The 23,033-nt window shown below is 44.6% G+C and overlaps 1 protein-coding gene across 8 annotated transcripts in view; it reads right to left on the reverse strand.

The window, feature by feature from the left end:
- The window catches only part of Kcnk10 (potassium channel, subfamily K, member 10), a 148,782-nt gene that overhangs the window by 6,399 nt on the left and 119,350 nt on the right, over window positions 1-23,033 (reverse strand). For 5 of the 8 annotated variants that reach the window (XM_011244181.2, XM_006516257.3, NM_029911.5 and 2 more), the window contains 2 exons: window positions 4,762-4,948; window positions 362-504 (listed from right to left, as the gene is read on the reverse strand). In XM_011244181.2, the coding sequence (XP_011242483.1) occupies window positions 362-504; window positions 4,762-4,948 (330 nt within the window). Of the gene's footprint in view, window positions 1-361; window positions 505-4,761; window positions 4,949-20,888; window positions 21,076-23,033 lie in introns of those variants that run through there. The other 3 variants (XM_030246941.1, XM_006516259.4, NM_001316666.1) reach the window with 2 other exon arrangements.

Raw genomic sequence — 23,033 nt, forward strand, 5'->3', positions numbered from 1 at the left:
CCTAACTCAACTCACACTAACAGCGTGACCATAAAGTCAACGCTCAGCCAACCTTTGTTCTTTCCTGTCTTTCCGATACCTCGGACATTAAGGATAGAACTCAATGGCCGAGCCCCTGCCTCGAAAGTGCAAGGCCCCTGAGTTCAATCTCTGAGGTACTGAGAAAGAAAAAAAAAAAGTCCTGTGCCCAAGGAAACCCCCTAAGTCCTGGGAAAACTGGGACGGTTAGTTATCCTCTATTGGAGCCATTGTGCAACCATGTGCTGAAAAAGAAGCCACACAATCCTTTCATGGAGTCAGAAACAGACATTTCTCAATGAAGGGTGCCAAGGACATCCATGGGGTTTGGAAGGAGTCCTACCTCTTCTTTTGTCTTTTTGGATAAAACCCGCAGCCAGTCTCCGATCATACTGAGGACAGCTGCAAAGTAGGCAAGGCCAACAAGGATCCAAAACCACACCAGCGGCTTGTACCACTCTCGGTAATTGATGCCAGCATTTCCCCCTGAAAATAACCAAATGGGACCTTAGCATGGTCAGTAGTAGGTCTTCGGCAGAGTAAACTCCAGTCCATGGAGAGAAATGTCATTTCCACACCTAGTTTCTAGACCATTAGGCTTGTGGGAAACAAGACCTAACAGAAACTGGAGTCTGGCTTGTAGCTTAATTTCTTTGATTCTTAACAACTAAAAATAACCCGTCATTCTGGAACAGAAAAATGCCAGGGACCACCTTGAGTCATCTCCTCCCACTGACAATGAATTGACTTCGCAGGAAAAGTATTTTCAGATGCTGACCCCCACTACCTATCTTTTTTTTTTCCCTCAAACGTCTCTGAATTCTCCTCATTAACACGGGTTCGATACTGCGAGGGCTTGTACATGCTGATAATCTCATCACTCAAGAGGCAAAGGCTGGAAAATCCACTCTTAAGTTCAAGGCCAGCCTGAGCTACACAGCGAGCTCAGGGTGAGCCAGAGCTACATGGCGAGAATTTGACTCTGAAAAGGAGAGAGGAAGATGAGTCGGGGAAAGAAGATTACAATGACATCATGATGAAGATGACGATGACGATGATGATTGATAATTGATAATGTTGATGAGGACAGACAGACAGACAGTGGAAAGGAGTGGGAGGGGGAAAAATGGGAGAGAACAAGAGGAAGAAGCCAGGAGAAGGAGGAAGGGAGGAGCTGGGAAAGAAGGAGAATGAAAAGAGAAGAAAATATATATATGTACACACACACACACACTATGCCAAATGATTTCAAATACTTGAAGTTATTTCCTTCTAAAGTTCACATGCATTAGAGATGCGTGCATGTGCAGAGGTAAAATTAAATATAACAGCATCATTGCTACTTTGATCCATGAAATAGTGATTTGATGCTAAGTGAGGGATGGTGTTTAAATAATGCTCATCCAGGAGGGTCCGTTAGGCCAGGCAATTAGAATTACTATAGCCAGGAGCTAAACCATGCCTGTGAGGGTATCAAGTTCAATCCCATCATTTTATAAAGATTACAGTAAAAAAAAAAAAAATCCATCAAACCAAATTGGCCAGTTGCCTAATGGTATTGACTAGCTGCTCCATTAATAGAAATGATCACTTACTCCAAATAATTAGCCTACTTATTCCAGTCTCACTGTTAGCACTGCTGACAGCACCCTTTGCTCACCCAGAAAGCAGGCATGGTGCCTCTAAGACAACTCATGGGTGCTGTACTAACAATCAGGACACTAGGTGATGAAATATTCCTAGCCTTGCCCACAGGGTTGTTGTTGTCACCGTGTCCACCATCACTGAAGCTCTCTGGTGACAGTAGCTCAGAAAGCCTGATAGAACCCACTGGGACCTATGGCTCTTAGTAAAATCAAAAGTAATCTGCGAGCCGGGCGTGGTGGTGCACACCTTTAATCCCAGCACTCAGGAGGCAGAGGCAGGCGGGTTTCTGAGTTCGAGGCCAGCCTGGTCTATAAAGAGAGTTCCAGGACAGCCAGGGCTATACAGAGAAACCCTGTCTCAAAAAAAAAAAAAAAAAAAAAAAGGTAATCTGCAACACAGCCCATAAATCCCACTGCAGTAGGAATGGGGTTGGAGATGCCACTCAGGGATAAGAGCACTTAGAGCTCTTGCAGAGGACCTACATGGTGGCTGTAACTCACATTGCAGGGGATTTGACGTTTTCTTTTCTGGCTTCCAAGGGCATCGGGCACACATGTGATGCACAAACATATGTTCAGAAAAAAATTCTTACACATACAAAAAAAATAAAAAGTAAAAAATAATGATTCCAAGGTGTCAGGTTCTCCTCTGCTCTGGTTCGGTGGCCTTCTTCTTTCTCCCATGTAGCCAACTGTTCACAGGGCTGTGTACTAAGCCCATTTCCTTAAGTGTTTCTTTCCCCTTTGACCTAAGTAAATATTTACCTCTGCCAGTCACTAGCACCCAGCCAAGGCCGTGGCTGCTGAGTGCTAGCCAACACTACAGAGCATGCCCCTCTGGGTAGCCTTTCACCAGCCATGGCCAGAATTGTGAGTTCTGCATATCACAGTCAGGGTTGTGAAACACTGCAGCATCCTTAGGCTGTCCCAAAGTGGGTCAGCAGTAAAAGAAAGCTTCAATCAGTCTTGAGTGGTTCTCTTCCACCCCCAGTTTAATTTCTAGTAGAGCTGATAACCTATCAGATCACAGTGACTCTCAACTCTTGGTTATTTGAATGGTCCAACAAACCCTCCCTATCACACAAAGGACTAATCAACCCACATATCCACAAGCTGTCTGCGTGGATTCAACGAGAAGTGGACCAAAATTACTCAAAAAAAAAAAAAACCATTATGTCAGTATTAGACATATGCATGATTTTTATTCTCATTACTCCCTAAACAATTCAGCATGATGACTGTTTGCATGGCCTTTTCTTTCCATTGAGTATTATACGCCATCTGCATACAAATGGTTGAACATGCACAGGGGTGTGTGCATATATTCTATGTAAAAGTTGCATGGTTTTTATGAGGGACTTTGAGCATCTGCTGATTCTAGTATCTTCAGAGGTTCCAGAGTCCATCCTTAGGAGGTGCAAGAGAGGTCTATTTACAAGTACACTGGCAAACTCCCACTGGGTGCATTTTCCAGGCACGCAAACGCCCGGTTGATCCACGTGTGCTCTGAAAACTGGACTTTAGAAGAAATTGGTTTGGGGGCTAGTTGAGCAGTTAAGAACACATACTGCACAATCATGAGAACCAGAGTTCCAAAGCCAGCACCCACCCAAGAAGCCGGACATCCCACAAATGCCTCCTATCCCAGCTCCATGCAGGGCAGAGACAGGAAAATCACTGGGATTTGCTGGCTTCTGGTCTGAGCAAGAAAACAGGAACCTTATATTTTGTGTGTGCACACAAACACACACACATACTTACGCACACACGCACATGTATATGTATATGTATAAATAAAATAAGAACCTGGTACATTTCGGTTAGCATTGCGCAGGTTAAGAGACCCTAGTTTATGGAGGCCTCTTTGTAAAGGAAATAGAATTTTGTAAGCACTGGTAAGGAAGACCCACTCAAACAGTACAGCTCCACGGACAGTGTAGCTCATCCTCTCTGGAGTAATGAAGTGTAAAGTGCCAGAGTGTACTGAGATCTCAGTCCACAGGGAGTAGTAACAGAGACTAACATACAGAAACAGGCTTTGAGCCTTCCCCTCCCCTCAGCAGGCCACTCTCGCACTCAGAAGTGTTTTCTCTTTCAGTCCTCAAAGCCGGAGCTCTGTGCTTGACTCCTGATCAACAGATTGGGCAGAGCTATTGTTTAGAGGCCTGTCCATCTCAAGTGCTCATACTATCCATAGTCCTGGGGTCGCTGATGTTAGCACAGCCGTCATCAGCACTGCCCCTGAAAAATTGCCCTATAAAGTGTCTAAAGGCGGTGGGGAGCAGCTCTTTGCTCCTCTGCTCTCGCAGTATTTATTTTAGATCAGAACCTCAGTTGTCTTTCCCTAGGGACCATCATCTATAGGTGACTGCCAAGGGATAACCTAAACGGGCTTACAGAAAGTTGCTCCTCATGGCTCAATTTCTCTCCCAAGCTTTAGGAGCCCATCCAGACCATAACGGTTGGTGCAAAAGGCCTGGGAGTGCGGGGCTGTCTTACATCTGGGTAGCAGAGACTCTTTCTTCAGCTTTAGGCACTTTACCTTGCTGCAGATCATTTAGCTAGGATAACTGTTCCCGAGTCTTATAGTTACCTTTGGCTAATTGAGGTCTTTATCGATTGACTTAAGGAGCCTTAATTCAGTTGAGAAGTCCAGGTTTAATGAAAACCTCACTTCATCCTTATGTAATGCATTCAGTGATGCTAACACTAGGTCAGCACCTTAAGGAGCAGGGATCTAGCTTTCTTCTCAGGATGAAAAACAGTAGATAGATGATAGATAGATAGATAGATAGATAGACAGACAGACAGACAGACAGACAGATAGATAGATAGACAGACAACTTGATACTGTTTATATCACACTGAGATGATAAATATTGAGCCATTTTGTTTACTTCCTCTGAAAAATACCTGTTACCATGCTTTCGATTCTTTCTTTTGATCTGGATCCAGGGCCTTGGGATTGCTGGCCAAGCACATTAGAACTGAGCTAAACCCCCAACCCTGGGCATCACGATACCTTTTGAAAGGGATATCCAGCCGGTTGTTTTCCCCCAAGAAGGTCCAAGTGACTGGGTATGCCCAGGTTGCTTACCTGCCACAAAATCACCAAAGCCTACTGTGGTCAGCGTGACTACCACAAAGTAGATGGACTCCAAGGCGGTCCAACCCTCGATGTATTTAAAGATGACAGCAGGGATGGTCACAAACACGATGCAGCCAGCCAAGATGAAGAGAATCGTGGAGATGACCCGGATCTTGGTCTGGCTCACTTGCTTCTTCTGGGAAGAGTAAAGGAATAAGAGAGATAGGCAAGTCAGAGGCAGTATCCTGGATGCAGAGGACAGGTACCCAGAGGTGTGTGCAACGTCCTATGTGCGTGGTTTTTAACCTTTCTCCAGTCATAAGCAGCTGTGTAGAAATCTGATACGCCTGTGGACTCCTGGCTAGGGGAAGGCACACACGGTAGTTTTCAGGTGGTTTAGGAAGACCCCAGACTTGAAGTTGGACCTTGCTTGTGCTTTGAACCATCTCCAGCATGGTTTCATTGATATGGCCCAATTGTGATCGGAGTCACTAGTGTGACTGTAATTATTTCCCAAGAAGGGCTAGCTTGCTGACATTCTTCGTATGTTACTGATCTATTGGGGATCTGACATTCAGGGCTATTCACTCCCTGCCAGTGTCAAAAATGATGGGTTAGGGGAGGGAGAAATAGCATTGGTTTGTGAGAGGGACCAGGAGCATTGCCTGGACTCTTCATGCCTCCCAAAAAAGGAGAGAAGACAAAAGAAAATGGAATCACAACAGCAGCAACAACAAAAATCCACCATCCCTTGTTTGTAGTGGGCTCCAGCCAAGTTTAGTCCATCTATCTATTGTGGAATGTGCACTTCTCTAAGCATATGTTGAGTTAGTGCTGTGGTCATTGTGTGTGTTGATTGCATAGCCATTTACCATAGGAGATGAATCAGAATGACAAGGTCCCTTTCTAAAAGATCAGTGGAGCTTAGGTAGTAGAGAAAACTGAAGCTGGGGGTTTCTACTGATAACAAATAAATCACACCAGCCTTGTCCAAGGTAGATGTGCTGCGTCCTGTGTATGCACTATTGTCTAACCTGGCCTTGCCTCTAATGGGATGATCTAAATCTTCTCCAGACTCCCAGAACTGGTGCTAGAGAAGATGACTCTGGCATCAAGGGACTCCAATATCATTTAATGGTGTAAATATATGAATTGGGTGTTTAACACCAGACTCCATGGTCTGTCTACATTGCCTAAGTTGATTTTGGCAAAACTACACAGCACTTTGGGAACAAGATATAAAATCCACTTCCCATTCATTGTTTCTGGTGTCTCCCAAGTCAAAGAATCCCAGAGCATGGAGAGGCCAATTGGAATCATAATTCTCACTTCTCAGACAGAAAACAGACACCAAGAGGAGCTAAGGGACTTACACAGAATGATGCTGCTAATGAGGGTCAAAGCCAAGATTAGAACTCTGATGTGATTAACTCTCAGCCCTGTGCTCAGTGAGGGAAACAGCTCTCCAGGTTACTCAACAATTGATCTGCTCAAAGAAAATTGCCAAAGAAAGTTGGCCCTCTCTAACATAAGACACCAAATGCTTCTGAGGAAAAGGCCATCCTGTGTCCATTTTAGGAAGACAGGGGCTAAAAATCGGTCAGTGTGTAAACTCTCTGGGAAAAGCTAAGGAAATACAGAGCAAGTTGCTCCCCCTGACTTCTCAGTTAGCATATAAAGTGGGAGCAGGGATAAGCAACTTAACCTATATACTTGTCTCCTCACATCCTCAGGAAGGCCCTCTGGAAAAAAAAACATATATCCAATGATATTATCGATATAGCATGAAAGTATCTTTCTCTAGCAGTGTCACAATAGAAATTGGTCCCCTGAGAACCATGGGGGAGACTGTATCTATTTCATAAATCGCTGCTGTGTTGAATGGGAGAACCTTGGGGAGAAGCAGCTTAACCCTTTTACCAGCCAGGAACTTACTAGTCTAGTTTAGTTCATAGACATGCACAGAAAGTCCCAAGAGCGGATTCCATGGCAGATCGTTATGTTCACCTAATTGTTGGCAAGGGGACTATCATTCCCCCTTCCTACAAATTGGCATCCTCAAATGCATAGTGAAGTGAACGTGAATTAAATGTTTGTGTGGCGTTAAGTTCTAAATTAGGATGTGCACCCGACCCTCATCTCAATGAGGATGCGGTTGGCAAAGAAGGGTGGTGAGTCTGTGGGAAGCTGAAGATCTACCCAACCTCCTGAGATGGGCGCAGGTGGGTTTGCTTGATGGAGAAGGAGGCAAGCATATAGCAAAGGCTGGGTACTTCTGCCCTTGTGGCAGCACCTAATAGAGGCTTCACTAGCGAGTTAAACATGTCTCTTTCTGCTTCCTGCCCACACTGAGCAGAACACTCCTAAATTCCCAGGAAGGATCCTCGGAAAATGTTTGGAACACTTCATTATTTGAGGAATTTGGGGGGGGGCTCAAGAAATATTTTTCATGACCATGTCTAGGTGTATGAAATAATGCATATACCCGTGCTTGATTATAAAACAGGGTGTGAGCCCCAAGTTGTAGCAATATCTGCTATTCTGGGCATTTGTGCTTTTGCCATCCACCAGATAACAGCAAAGAAAACAACTGCCTTCATTGCATATCGGCTTTCACCACACGTAGAGCCTCGGCCCCTGTCATGTGTTGAGCTTCAGGCATTGACTCTGTAAGCATGTGCTCTTACTACAGAAGGGCTTTTTCTTAAGGACAGGCTACCTGAGACGCATTCTGTTCCAACTGAGTAACCTCAAACTTCTCAACTCCAATAAAATGGAAACAAGAAAGCCCACCTTGTGGGTGTGGTTTAGAAGAAGAAATTTGTATAAAGGTCTTGACAGGGTCTACCGAGTGCTCAATGGTTTACTGGCTCCTTTGGTGTAAAGGCTCAAGCCTTTCCTTTACTGAGAGTAGTGCCAGACTTATTATTTCTCTTTTCTAGTGAAAAATCTCCTCCAAGCTTAATATGATTTCCACTCAGCTTCAGGAGGCCACCACCCCTTGTCCCTCTGGAAATATCACCCCATATAATCATAGTTTCAATTTGGGACAAAAAAAAATCAATCTCTTCCTTTGATAATTCTGTGCTAATCCTAGCTGAGGCTCTCAGACACTCTTAGTTCATAACGTTGGCAGGGTTTTTGGTTAGTTGGTTGGTTGGTTTATGGGTTGGTTGGTTTGGTTGGGTGTTTTTCTCTCATTTGCCTGTCCATTCATTTCCTCCTCTTCCCATCAACTTCCTGAAACTGCTAAGAGCTGCCATTAGCATCTGTGATATGTGGAATAAACTACAGAGGAGAATTGAGAGTCCTGGGCATCCTCTTGTCTGTCTCTTCAAGCCCCGTGACTCATGTCACTTACAGAATGGAACTGTATCTCCCTGGTGCTGACCCTAGGCAAAAAAATCACATGACTTGTATACCAACGGTTTGTCTGGCTGGATGTGGTGTGTGAGCAGACGTGATGGGGCAGTTGTGTGTTTCTGACCCAGTCTTGCTTCCCTCACTCTGTAGACCAGTTAAGACAGAGGAGTTGGCCTTCAGCTCCTTCAACAGATACTGTTATCAAATACCTACGAAACACTGTTAGAAAGAACTAGCTCTTATATCCAACCTGCTGCCTACAGGAACTCTTAAAGAATTCAAAATCCATCTCCTTGTCTGTGCAGTTCTGCCAAGGAAGTCTCGAACTTCATAAGTAGGAGAGAGGGACCAGCTTGGAGAGGAATGTGTGTAAGCCACTCATTCTAATTACCTACTTCAGGCCTCAAGAGGCCACGTCCCATGTCCAATTACTGTGAACACAACCTCTTACATGTTTTTCCATTTACACAAACAAGGTTATTTTAGTAAGCTTGCAAATATTTTTGTTCATTGAATTTTTTTTAATTTTTTTTATTTTTCTCTCCTTCATAATAATACCTGCACTTCTTCCAATGTCTATGTGATTTCTTAGAATTCTGACATACATTATCCAGACTGTTTTGTCTGCCTTAGGAGTATTTTTAGCGTGCATTTTCAGCCTGGACATCGGAGATTTTATTCGAAGACATTGCAACAAAAATGCTTGGGATAGGAGCTCAATGTGCAGAGCCCTCCTTTATGGTGCAGCTGGGCTGTGGTTGAAATTCAAACATGTCACTATGGGAGTAAAATCAAACTGAGGGTGGCTTTTCCCAGTGAAAAGGGAGCAGGCACCATCTGGTTAAAGGTTGGGTTTTTGTTTTCTTTTTATGTTTTCTGCCAAGATTTTTTCTGAAAGGTCTACTTATAACTAATAGTTTCAACATTATAACAAACAATCACAAAGCACTCTAGAACCTTAAAAGAAGGCATTTGAACACCATTGTCTATGATCGCCATGGTAGAGACACTCTAACCACACTACTGAGATCACGTAGAAAACTCGTCATGGAGAGCACATGCAAGAAACAAGAGTTGAAATATACAAATGGACTATCTGTGTATGACACATATGAGTTACAACCAGTCTGACTCATATCATCGGCTGATCAAACACTGAGGTTTTGTCATGCAAAGCTTTTTCCATAGATGAAATGACACGGGGGGGGGGGGGTGCTAATGAAAACTCTGTGATAAAGAAACATTTGCTTTCAAAAATGATAATATTCTTAACATACTCCACAACATGAAGACCATTTTAAATACATTTATTGAATCAAAAGTTGTGGAAAAGAGGCCCCCATGAGCTTTTCAATAAATTATGGGAGTTCTGTTGTCTTCCATCATTAACATACATCCCTGTGACCTTAACCTGAATCAGTTAACTGGACAGTTCAGTCATGAAACAATACTGGTATCCAAGTGTTGGACCCCAAAGGGAAATAATAAAGCAAACCCTCCTCAGGGACTTCCGGGATTCCCACCAAATGCTGTGGATGTGAAGTTAGTGCTTCCCAGCTTTTTTTTTTTTTTTTTTTTTTTTAAGAAATAAAAGTTCCGTTGGGTCCCAAACTCTTATATAGATTTCCAACAGATGGGAACCAGGGGTCTGACTTTGTCCAAGATTTTAAGTCCAAATCTGGCCATCTGCATCTCCACGAGTTTTGCATGGTCTCTGCTAAAACTCTCTGTAGTTGCCATGAGCTCACACGACCATTTATGTGTCTTAATCTCTCTCGATGGTTGCCAGGAGCACTCTGATTTCTTAGAAAGGCCTTGCACTGTCCTTCCGGAGATATGGGGTTGCATATTTAAATTTTGGTGACATCATCGAAGCAAGTGGGTCACCTCTTAACTCAGCTGCTTACTTTTTAAAAGCACACTAGTCAGAATTTCCATATCAAATTCTCTGGGCTTTAAATTTCTGTGGAAAATATATTTCCCATTTTCACACTGACACCTCCCTTTTCTGTCATATTTCAGAGGGTTTTTTTTTAATCTAACTCTACTCTTTTTATTCATTTTTCTTCCTTTCCTCACACCAACCTACATGGCAAGAGAGTATGTTTTCAATACATTTGTTATGTGACATTTCCTAGGGAGGCAAACATCTATTCGCCCCAGAGAAGGCACCAACAACAGACCACCCCCAAAAAAAAACAAAAACAAACAAAAAACAAAAACAAAAAACAAACAAACAAACAAACAAACAAAACCAGTTCCTTACATGTCTGGCTTAGTAAACCAGTGAGGAATATAGGTGAGGGATTGTTTTTAGGACCCTGGATGATTCCCAAAAGCAGCTTCATCACCGAAAAGCCACGCCCCCGCATGGCTGACAGCTCACAAAAGGTGCTTTGCTGAAACAAGCTACAAGACACTCCTCAAATTGCATAAATGCTCCTCTAGCCTCGTGGAGAAGCTTTGTGAATGTTGTCAGTTTCCTGAGCTTCCCGAGCCTTCACGTTTCCTCAGCATCCTGATAGGTGATAGATCTGAATTACTTGGAGAGTCTTAGGAACTTCCCTCATCCTTCCAGCAGGGAATGTTTCAATTCAGAGGAAATAGCTATAGGTGTTCTTTTATAAAAAAATTTCCTTATCTTCTTCAGACAAGTTTTTCAGCATTGGATTTTTCCTGCTTGATTTTTGTGGGATTTTTTGAGTTTTTTTGTTTTGTTTTGTTTTGTTTTTGTAATTCTAACATGGACTTGTCAAGCTTTTGCAGTCGTCCATACATCTTTGCATTATTTTCACACAGCCTGTATTAGGTTCATACCTCTTCCAACTTGGCATCAAAGTTATACTTATCCTCTTTTGAAGGACATAGGACCGGGGTCACCAGCACAGAAGTTATTGGAAAAGCTTATTCCATATACAGGTTGCATGTGTGTTTGCTTCTTTATAAATTAAAATTTGGCTATCTCCCATTAGTTCTTCATTACAAATTAGTGTAGGGTGAAATATCCTTGTTTTTTTCTATCCATAATTGCATGGTATGCTAGCAGTTTGGCAGCCATAAGGTTTTCATTACAAACATGTTGGAGAGTAGGGTCGCCACTGTCATCCGTGACATTTGAATCTGCACCATGGTCTAACAGAATAGACTCACGTTCTCCTTGCTGATACATAGCCTCACTATGCCTAACGTTGTAACAACCATATCTATGCCACACACTTCATTTCTATTGAAAGCACACCTATTCTAGGTGTCTGTATAGCATAGTGTAACATAGTCCTTTCTTCACCCTGACCATTTCACTCAGACTGTAACCATGACGTTTCACTTGCCAGTTGGCAAACTGGCCTTCTCAATCATTGCTTCTTTGTGCTGGGATATAAAACAGATCCCTAAGGGATCTTGCCTCTCAGCTTCCTTTTTCTTTACTTCCTTCCTATACAAGGCAGGACTCTGATCATGGTCTTCAGCATCCTTCTTTGTGGAATCAGTCCAGAGCAGTAGCACAGTAGGAGCTTTCTTCTAAGTCCTACCCACTGCTTTTGTGTTCAGTTGTTTGTTTGTTTTTGTTGACTTTGGATGTGTCCTAATAGCAGATCAACACTTTTGATGGGTGAAGCTAAAACCTCTTAGGTGGCCTTATCCTCTGAATGAGATGGCCCAGGACTTCCCAAGCACACTTCCCAAGCCATCCCTTCTGATAGTGGTCTGAGGGTCTAGACAGGGCAGCCACCGGAGTCCCAGTGACCTAGGTTAGGGGTTCAGTGAAGGGGAGAACGAGAGGACAAAGGCCAGTTGAGGGCAGAGGAGCATATTCAGGCAGGGGACAGTGCAGCTGGGCCTTCGGAAAGGCTTTAATGAAAAATGTTGAAAGTTAGTGTCTGCTAACCTTTGGAAATAAATGGCTATTGGAACAGATGGTCTGTATTGGAAATTCAATCTTTTCAAAACCTAATTATGAGTCCTTTTATATACCGTGGGCTATGCTAGCTGTGAAAGACATGGCAGAAGTGGGGGTGGGGGAGGAAGGAGAATGGAGAAAGGAGGAGCTAGCAGAGGGGAGCAGAGAATGATGAGAGAGGGAGAGAAGGAAAGAAAAAGAGGGGGAAACAGGGAGGGAGGGGAAGGAGGGAGGGAAGAAGAAGGGAGAAAAGGAATACAAGGGAGTGAAAGAAAAGAGAGGAGGGAAGGAAGAAAAACTGGAGGGGTAGGAAGAAGGGGAAAGAGGAGGAGGAGAAGGGAGGAAGGAGATGGGAAAGTTAAGTAGTTCTTCCTTTAGATATACATTGTCTACTGGTCCCAGGTCAGGAGCCTGAACCTGAGTTCAGTTTGAGTGTGATTGAAACCTTCAAAGGTGCCATAAGTATCTGTGGTATCTTGCCTTAGTATTTACTGAAGGTAAAATTTCAGTGCCTAAAGACACATGAGAGAAAATGGAGAAAGGAGCAAATGGTGGGTGCCAGAGGCACTGCTCCCTGCTCTTCATGTCCTCTGAAGTGTGTCACCTACATCTCTTATGAGAGGTGTTGCTCATTACATCTCTCATTAGCCAAACGTGCAGAAGCTTGGGCCCAGAGGCCAGAGCATTCCATAGGCAGCACCAATAGAGGGAGGTCATCTAGATCCCACCTTGGTGGAAGAAAGGTCATTTTCCTTTTTTTTTTTTTTTCTTTTTTTTTTTTTTTGTTTTTCTTTTTTTCTTTTTTTTTCTTTTTTCCCTGAGACAGGGTTTCTCTGTGTAGCCCTGGCTGTCCTGGAACTCACTCTGTAGACCAGGCTGGCCTTGAACTCAGAAATCTGCCTGCCTCTGCCTCCTAAGTGCTGGGATTAAAGGCGTGCACCACCACAGCCCAGCATGAAAGATCATTTTTTTCTAGTTGAGGTGTGAAAGAAAGAATGGGGAACCTGCTGAGGAGAACCATTATCTGCTGAGTTACCCAGCAATCCAAACTGATCTTTACCTATCCACAGTCTAAATTGATTCTATACATGTTTTGGCAGCATGGCGCCCCTCCCCGAATAATGTATACCGATGCTGCAGCAACAATGACCCAGACAGCTAACAAATGTAAGACTAGGCTCATGTTGCTAAGCACTGTACTGTAGATAGGGCACATGAACCTAGAAGAATAGGTACCCGTTTCCCACAGAGGATGCAAGGTGTTCCAGCCACCACAACACATGTGGCCACCGTGCCCTTACTCAAGCCCGGGAACTGTAGCTTGGGTTCTTTTCAATTTGGGAACAAGATTTCCCCCAAGAAGATATCCCAGCTTCAGTTTTATATTATGAAACCCATCTGCTCACAGAGAAATCATATTCAACAATATTGAGAGGATACATTAAACTTCCATTTTTATTAAGATAATTGTATTTTAAGTATATGGATGTTTGATCTACCCCTTGTTAGTTCATATTTGGAGTCACATGGAAGGAACATGATTTATTGGGGTCTTTCAAAGACACAAATCACTCCATCTATCCTCTACTCTCTGGTACCTCAGATTTTTGGTTTTTGAAACACAGTTATATCCAGCCCCTGACTCAAAGTCACCTTGCAACTTATAGCCGATTGGCCAACTGAGTGTTCTCTTGGTTTAACAGTGCTAAGTTTTATTTAAGAGTTTGGGGCTTGAAGATGGCACAGTGGTTAAAGTGCACTGGCTGCTCTTCCAGGGGATCCAGGCTTAACTCCCAGCATCCATTTGGCAGGTCATAACCATCTGAACCTTCAGTTCCAGAGGATCTAACATCTTCCTCTGGCCTTCATGAACACTAGGCCACACGTAGTACACAGACATACACACATGCAAAACATCCTTCCACATTAAATTTTAAAAGAGAGCTTGGATTATTCTACTATGAAAGTGGAAAGAAGTTGGAACATCTACCATGCTGCGAGGTTCATCTTCCTAAGGGGAAGTGACTTCCCCTCTTTAAATTGTGGGTGTTCACCAGGACAAAACAGGGATTGTCATTAAGTCGGTTGTGAATAAGATTGCACCAGATCTCCTGATAAGACAGGAATTGAGAAAGCCCTGGGCCCTGGCAGAGCTGCCTAGGAGGGATGAGAATCCTGCCGGGGAACTGGAACAGGGTGCCGAGCAGTGACTTTGGCCATAAAGCAGGCGTTACACTTAACTGGGTAAAGTCAAACATCCACTCATATGGACGAGAACTTAAGGGCACGCCACCTTCTCCTTGTCCATCTCTTAGTGGCTGATTGCCAAAACCACCAAGAGTAGTCAGCCAGTGTGAGAGGTCAGCATCTCAGCATCCACACAGGACTCCACCCATGCTGAGGCGTGGAGAGAGGTTGTTTCTGAGCTTTCCAATGGGCTGCCTGGGATGCCCATCTATTACATGTCCAATGGGCTGCCTGGGATGCCCATCTATTACATGTCCAATGGGCTGCCTGGGATGCCCATCTATTACATGTCCAAGAGCTAAGGTAAGTGAGGAACTTGTCTGCTGAAAGATTTGTGGGACGCTTCTAGCATTAGCCAGATTAAGAGAAAAACAAAAACAGAAAATAATGCCTCAGTGTTATCAGTAGATGGAGGTTATCCCCTCGCTACCCAATTGTTCCTTCATACCCTTTCTTTTCCTTGCCCTCCTCTTGCTTTTCTTCTTGAATATGCTTTAATTTCTTGCTTTCTAGACAAGGTTTCTTAGTTCTAAGCACATGAGGCTGCTTGGGAACACTCAATTACTCTCTTGCTTAACCACTTCTTTGCGGAGGATTAGAAAAGGAGACTCTAAAGGTAGAAGGAGAAGGAGGAGGAGGAGGAGGAGGAGGAGGAGAGAAAAGAAAAGAAAAGAAGAAGAGAAAAGAAGAAGAAGAAGAAGAAGAAGAAGAAGAAGAAGAAGAAGAAGAAGAAGAAGAAGAAGAAGAAGAAGAAGAAGGAAAGGAAGGAAGGAAGGAAGGAAGGAAGGAAGGAAGGAAGGAAGGAAGGAAGGAAGGAAGGAAGGAAGGAAGGAAGGAAGGGAAAAAAACCCACCAGGCCTTGAGGTGCTCACCTCAAGTTAGAACGATTAGGAAAGGACGTTTGCCTGGCCCTAGTGAAGCCAGGTCTTGTGTTGACTTAGCCACTAAGCCAAGTGAGTACCATATTATGGTTGTGACAGAACGGAGTCAATGGGTCTTTTTGTTTTGTTGTTGACTCTTTGTTTGGATTTCTGTCCTTGGTCTGGTGAAAGAGATCTCCACCCAGTATAGAAACTAAAAGGACTTGGGGCTATGAAAGGACTCTCCCAGGGACCCGTGTGAAACATGTAGGAGCTCCATGGTGAGGAGGGTTGGGTGGCAGCCCTTCCAACATTATTTGGTGTTAGGTAAAAAGATCCTCTACCACATGACTTACTTTCTGGGGCTGATGGCCAGAACAGCACTGTCCCATTTCAGGGGAGTCACCAGGGTGCTTCTAACCAGCAACAGCCACAACACCACCACTACTATCATCACCATCACCACCATCACCTGCATTGAAGGGCTCTCTAACAGGCCCAAGCATGGCTAATGTGGCATAGGTCTTGCCTTGCCCCTCCCCCTTCCCTTACTAAACCATTAAATTGTATCCCTAACGCTAGCCCCCAAGGTCCAGCAATCAAAACTCATATTGTTTGGCTACCCTGGCTACCCTGTCCAATCAGGACTTACCAACTCACCCAGCCCAGGTTTCCCCTTTTCTCAGGTAACAAATCTTCTTTGTGCTAAGAATTTGGGTGTCTGGATGTGTTCTGTGCCAACTCCAAAGGGCCCCGCCACAACCAACGTCATCACCATCAGCAGCAACTGCAGCTACACTGTCTTGCTGAACAGACCCAGCTCTGGCTTCTGCTGGGACCAACAGGAACCACTCTTCTGGTCTGGGCCCCGTTCTCCAGGCTTCCTGGCATTCAATACGTATCTAAGACCTCTGCTCAGTGGTCTTTTTTCCTGTGGAACATGCCTGCCTGTCATTCCCTTATCCCCAGGAAAGAACTCACTAGGGATACCGTAATGTCAGGATATCTCCAAAGACAAACTGGCCAGTTTGCAGACTACATGGGAATATCACACTAAGCCACAAGGAGGAGATTTTCTCAACAAAGTCATTTTCTGGTTAGCAGCCCCAGGCCCAGGCAGCTCCCAAAAATTTTGTCCTCAGGCAGCCTGAGTTCAAGAAACCAGTGTTATAGAATTTCTAACACCCACTTTCTTTCCAATTAAACTTTTTCCTGGAGGAAATTTTGTTTTTTTCTTTAATCTTCTGTTTAAATTACCCTCATTTTCAACTAAGCTGCTTACCTGAAACTGCCATTTCTGGAGGTCAGGGGGGAAGCTGGCTTCAGTCATTTGGAGGCAGACCAAGGACACAGCCCTATTAGATACGCCCCCACCCCCACCCCCAGGCATACCCACAGTTCTGCACTGAGAACGGCTGGATCTACCAGCAGATGTGCTAGAACCTCTGTGGGTATCACATTCCTATGCATTTCTGACTCTTAGCACGGCACAGTTAAGAGACACAGATGAACTCAGCTGCTTTGTACCAGGGTTGTGCCCTTTTGAGACCTAGGGTTGTAGGAGGAGTAGTGTCCTTCTCTTCCCTAAAGCCAGCAGGGAGGTCACACCACCCTGCTGAGACGCAGGTCTAGCTATCTGTGGAGTCCAAATGCTAGCATTGTCTAGAAAGGTCCGTGGGCAGAGCAACAACACCACCACCACAATCGCCACCACTACTATCATCACCATCATGGCCACCATCAATCACCACCTGCATTGAGGGGCTCTCTAACACAGCCAGGAGGAGATGCTGGTCTAGGGAGTGGAAAGAGCAACCACCTGCATATACACTGACCAGTCCTGCAGTAACAAGAGGCTAATGTGTAAGGGAGTGCGAGCGAGAAGTGGGCAGGATGCCTGTTTCCTGGTACTGCTGGAATCCCTGTGCCTGGGCCAGACGCAGATGCAAGGGAAAAACGATGAGTGCCGTTCCCCACACATTAGTGGCAGCTCTTTTAGAACAAACAATGTCCCCGTGGCTTTATTTTCATCTTGGCACACCTCTTTGTATTTTCTCTTTCTAACCTTTGTACAAGAAAGAAAAGGGGGAGTGGGTGAGCCAAGAGTCCATGGGGCAGGGCGGGGCCAGGAGTAGAGAAGGGAAAGAAGATGGCATGTTCATGACCTCGAGTGTTTCTCCAGACACAACACAAAGTGCCATCAGAAATCACACACGTTGTCTTCTATAGAAGGGACGATGGCCGCACCCTCGAGAGAAGACGAGAAGAAAAGAAACGTGTGCTTCCCCGCAGTACAGTGAGAAAGATGATCCTTATCTGGCCTTCAGAATCCTAGCAACATTTGCCAAGGGTGGCGGCGGCGGAAGACCATGGGTATCTGGTCTTCTTCCAGTGCAGTAATTGCATCCTGCCTGCTCTTCTGGGCCATCTCCTCTTCCTGCAGTGTGGCAGCGCCGCCTCCTGTGCAAAGCTGATGGGGAGCCCCGTGGCTTATGCACACCTACAGGGTTTCTCTGCACCCCAATCTGTAACCACAGCGACTCTGCCCTCTGCTCTCTGAAGAGCCGCACAGTTTGTTGACGCCCAAATATCATGCCAGAGCGGGGGTTTGTGTTCTTTGTTCCCCAAGTCTTTTTTTTTTTAATGTAGTAGATTTAGGTTGATGGAAAAACTGAGGAAGGCACATTTCTCTCCATGCGTCCACACAAACCAAGCCTCTCCCAAGATCCCTACCATTCCGGAAAGTCTGCTGCAACTGATTATTGTAACCTATCAGTTACACAATGGTCATCTGCACCAGGGGTCACTCCTACCTGGTGGTGTGTAGTGAGCAGACGTGGATAGTGGCATGCGTGTGTCCACCATTGTGGTATCACAGAGATACTGTGTTTCCCCAGCCTCCTTGTCACCACCCCCACCCCCCAAAACACGAGAGTGTGTGCACACACACTGGCCTTGTGCTGACTTTCAGTTGGTGACAAGCATGGACATCTCTTGCATGTCTTGTTGTGGCTTCATAGTGTCGTGGGGTTTTGTTTTCGTTTTGCTTTGGGTAGTCTGGCCTCTTTAAATGACGCTCCATCTGTAGGACATTTCTAATGGTTGTAACAGAACAGACATGTACTGTTTATTCCTTAAACCGCAATTCCAGCCTTACCTTCTGCAGGAAGGGCGTGCTGCCACCCTGTTGGTAAAGTAGGCTTTTTTGTTTTTTCCTTTGTTGTGTTCTGTGAGGTTTCCTGTCAGTGGGGCTGCTCAGTCTGCCTTGCTATCTCTGTTGATCTGTCTGTCTCCTCCTCCTTCTCCTTCTCCTTCTCCTTCTCCTCCTCCTCCTCCTCCTCCTCCTCCTCCTCCTCCTCCTCCTTCTTCTTCTTCTTCTTCTTCTTCTTCCTTTTTTGGTTTGTTTGTTTTTCTTACTGAAATCTTTTACTTGGCATAATTAAAAAAAACTTTCACATGACACATCATAGTGCACATTGGAATCACATTTCTCATGGCAAGATGGTTATGTTGTCTATCTCCTTCTTACAATATGCATGGTTTCACCTGTGTGTCACCAGTGCTCCGAGTACTGGATATATTTTTATGCTTATTGTACTGGCTAGCTTAATGTCAACAACTTTAATGCCATGAGGAGCAAGCCAGTAAGCAGTGTTCCTCCTCGGCCTCTGCATCAGCTCCTGCCTCCGGGTCCTGCCTGAGTTCCTGCCCTGACTTCTCTCCATGATGGACTGCAATCTTCATGTGAAATAAACCCTTTCCTCCCCAAGTTGTTTTTTGTTCGTGGTGTTTTATCACAGCAGTAAGAAACCCCTAATAAGACACTTATTCCTCCTTACTTTTAGTTCCTGGAGAAAATGTGGGCATAAAATAAACTAATCAGTGAAACGAAGTTAAACTACTCGTCCAATAAGAGATAAGGTGTCGAGACTGTCTTATAGGGAGCTCTAGCTAAGTACACTTGATAGAGAAGCATGGGCACGTGGGTGTGCACACGTGCATGATGTCTCTCTGAATGATACTCGAGTAAGAGAGGCACCAAGGGGAGAAGCTTAGCCATCTGACCCCGGCTGTTTATTGAAGAACAGACTCTGCACACATTCCCAGAAGTTACTTAAGGGCTTTCTGGAAGTGTGGAACACTCTAAGGGGTGGTTTGGGAGTATTTGCGGTTGTCACAACTGTGTCACACTCTGCCACAAATTATAACTCTTCCACTTTCTGTAGAAGTTCCGAGCACACCACTGAGTCAAGGACCTCACTCTCTTTTATCTGCAAATACATGCCAACATCTGTATTCAATAAGAACACGTTTTCACAAGAATATCAGTAGTGTAAATTTTGCATTTGTGCATATGTATTCACATGGGTACGTGAGTATTCACATGGGTATGTGTGTGGAGACCAGAGGACACCCTCTGTAGTTGTTCCCCAGACACCTTTGTGTGGCATTGGGGGTCTCTCACTCTCCCTCACGGTCCTGAAGCTCACCGTGTAGGGCAAGCTTGGTGGACAATGAGTCCCGAGGGACCTACCTGACTCTGCTTCCCAGCATCGGGATTGAAGTGTCTGCCCCCACACCCAGGTTTTCCCTGAACTCAGGGCAACAGATGCTTTACCAACTGAGCCACCTCTCCAGGCTTGAACAAGGTAAGTTCTGATAAGGTTGGTCTTTAATCGATTTGATGTGACTGAGAGTTATTCTCCATTTTGGAAAAACTCATCTATAGGGGAAAAATAATCCCTGGTGGCTTCCAAGTCACCAGTACAGCCTACCCGAGCCCGAGCCGTCTGCCTTGAAAGCTAATGTGTTTGGAGGCTCACTAGCTCATCTTCTCACTCACCTAAAATTTCATGACCAAGCATTTATTACCGAAACACAGTTTTTATTATAAGTTACCTTCATTTTGCCTTCATGTCATAATTTAGGAAATAATCGTGAGTTTTTTTTAAATGTATCTGGTAAGTTGGACTATCTACAATGTTCTATTTCAATGTAATAAAAAATGTCCTAGCATTTTCTGAAATGGGAGTTTTATGTGTTTCTAAACTACCAAGTGGAAACAAATTATATATGTTAAGGAAATTGACAGGTCTGAAAAGTTACACTTCTCAGTGTCACCGGATGCGACAAAAGACTAGCATATAAATACAGTGTGTAACAAGCATTACTGGGTGGGAGTTGGCTCCCCTGGTGGACCAGCATCTCTCCATAACAGCCATCCTTCAAAAGTTAAGATCTCTCTCCCTCTACTGGCATTTATTTGCATATGACATCATTTTCTATATCAAGATATGTGTGGCTAGATCTAATAATATTCTTCTCTTACTTATCTACCCAATTGTGGATTAATAGTTCTTTGAGTAGCCAGCTTTGTGGCAGCTCCTGTAAACAGTAGGGCAAATCAGGGGCAGAGGAGAGGGGGGGTGTCTGACATCACACAGCTCTTAAGCTGACAGGGATACCAGGTGTCAATTTCACAACTCCAAGAGGGCCACACAAATGATGTTGAACCTGTAGGTAGGGTGCAATGGGAGTTTGGGGCTCCTGAACTGAGGAACTAACACACAGTAGGAGGCAGGTGTGTGTGTGTGTGTGTGTGTGTGTGTGTGTGTGTGTGTTGGGTACCACACAAGTCCCAGGACAGCGTCTGAGACATCCGCTGTAAACACCTGGGCCATTTGAACTTTCTGTGGTCAAGCAGAGCACTCTCCCGAAACACAGTACACAGGTTCTTCCTTTGGGAAAAAAAGGTTTCACTGAGAAAAGCTTTTTAAAATATTTATTCATAGAATTTTGAGAGATGGCTCAGCAGTTAAGAGAACTCATTGCTCTTTGATTCACAGCTCCAACATGGTAGCGCACAGTCCTCTTTAGCTCCAGTCCCAGGGGGATCTAATGGCTCCTGTGGATACCAGGCACGAAGATATGAGTGCAGACAAAACATCCATGTGCCTAAAATGATTTTAAAATTTTTTTGTCAATATGATCTTTCCATGAAATCTGGCTGATGTGGTTTTCTGACGCTTAATCATGAACTTTAATAATCTGAATCTAAGACATTGCTAGAAGTACAAAAGCTAAAAATGTGTGATCACTGCAGGGTAGAGAAACTGAGGGGGAAAGGGCCTGGTGAGGCAGGAGAATGATAAGCAAGGAAGTAGTTCCAGAAATGAACATAGGAAAGGTGCCAGCAACTGGAAGAGCAGACACACCTACTGGGTCGCTTGCACTTTACACTCGCTACTTTTCTGTTGCCATGGCAAAATGCTATGACCAAGGCAACTTAAGGAAGAAAGAATCTGTATCAGCTTAGAGTTTCAGGGGGAGGAAAGTCCATCGTAAAGGGATAGCATAGCAGCAATCGGCAGGAGTATGAAACTAGGAGCCAAACACGCCACGCCCAATGAGCCAACTGGAAGTGATGCGGAGAGTTTGAAGACGCATCCCAAGGGACACACTCCCTCTAGCAAAGCTTCCCCACATTGTGCCACCAGCTGGGGACCAAGTGTTCAAATTCTCATTCAAGACACCAAAGGCTTTGTTCAAGCCAGGGAGCATGCCCCCAACAGTTTGCAAACTTGCAAGAGGCGAGTACTAACTTAAGAGCCCATAAAAGATCACGTGGGCCCAGATTCACCCCTTTTCCCCTTTGCCCTCTTAGTGCCAGGCCACAGGATGCTCGACATGCCTCCAGGCTCCTCTGATCTCCCTCTTCATCACCTGTGGCCCATGTGTCTACAAAAGTCATTTAAAAGAGACACAACAACCAGGACGCTCTGGCCCCTGCACACTAGACTCACGCTTGTTCCTGTAGCAATGGGTCAGGAAAGGATTCCTGAACCCCAGAGCCTAGACTGCATCACCAGCTAAGGTGTAAAGGCTGCCTGCACAGAGACAATATCCCTTTTATTAAAATATGTCCCTGATAAGAATATTGAAACATCAATAGGCCATGCTTAAGACTGTATAGGCACTCCTATCTCCTATCTCCAAGCTCCAAGCTCTATGCCAATAAATGTCACTGTCACACACACACATTTATAGTAAAAATCATACCTTTACTTCCCTGGACAACCCTCAAGATGCATGGTTTTGTCAGACTTCAATCCTATCCAAGACATTTCTGGAGCCACTATACACGTGTGTGTGAGCACGTGCACACACATTCCATGGCACATAAATACAGTTTGTAATAAGCACTATGGGTTTAACTTTAGAGGAAACAAAAGTGTGTGTATAATGCTTCTAAGACACTTAAGCATGGCTCCTGTAAGAAGCCCACATTCACACGAGTGTGTGCTATCTCTTCCATGAGTGCCTGGTTACTACCGTGCTTCAAAGCTATGTAACATCTCCTCTTAGTAACTCCACTCTGCTTCTTGTGAACTCATCCAAGAATTCTTTTCTGTAGACAGACTAAGAATCCAGCTTCACTTCAGATTAGGCCTCTGAAAAGAATTCCTCAGGATGCCTCAGTCCCCGCTACGCTGCCATGGCTGTGTACATTAAATAAAGAACGAAAGCAGGCAGGAAGGGATACACGCCCATTTTCTAGGCAGGAGACAATCCCATCAATTCCAAAAACCATCTGACGGCAGTTCATGGAAGCAAGTGTCCGATATTTATGTAGCCATCTGGACAAGTCTCTTCCCCTCTTCCTTGAGGAAAAGGTTGACGAGCCTCCAAAGGCTTAGCAGGCAAGAGACCCACTCCAATCTCATAGCAGAGTCAACAGGCAAAGAGGGACTGAGACTTGATTAAAGAGCAGCAGAGGCAAGAAGCAATGTCAGGATGGATGCCAAGGAAGCAGTACTAACCCTGCAAGCACACCATATGGCATTTATATGCCATGCACTTCATTCTAAATGTTGCTATTTGCTTTCCTCTTCACTCTCGGTGCCAACTCTGTT

Source organism: Mus musculus, chromosome 12 (assembly GCF_000001635.26).
Source record: "Mus musculus strain C57BL/6J chromosome 12, GRCm38.p6 C57BL/6J".
NCBI classification, from domain to species: domain Eukaryota; kingdom Metazoa; phylum Chordata; class Mammalia; order Rodentia; family Muridae; genus Mus; species Mus musculus.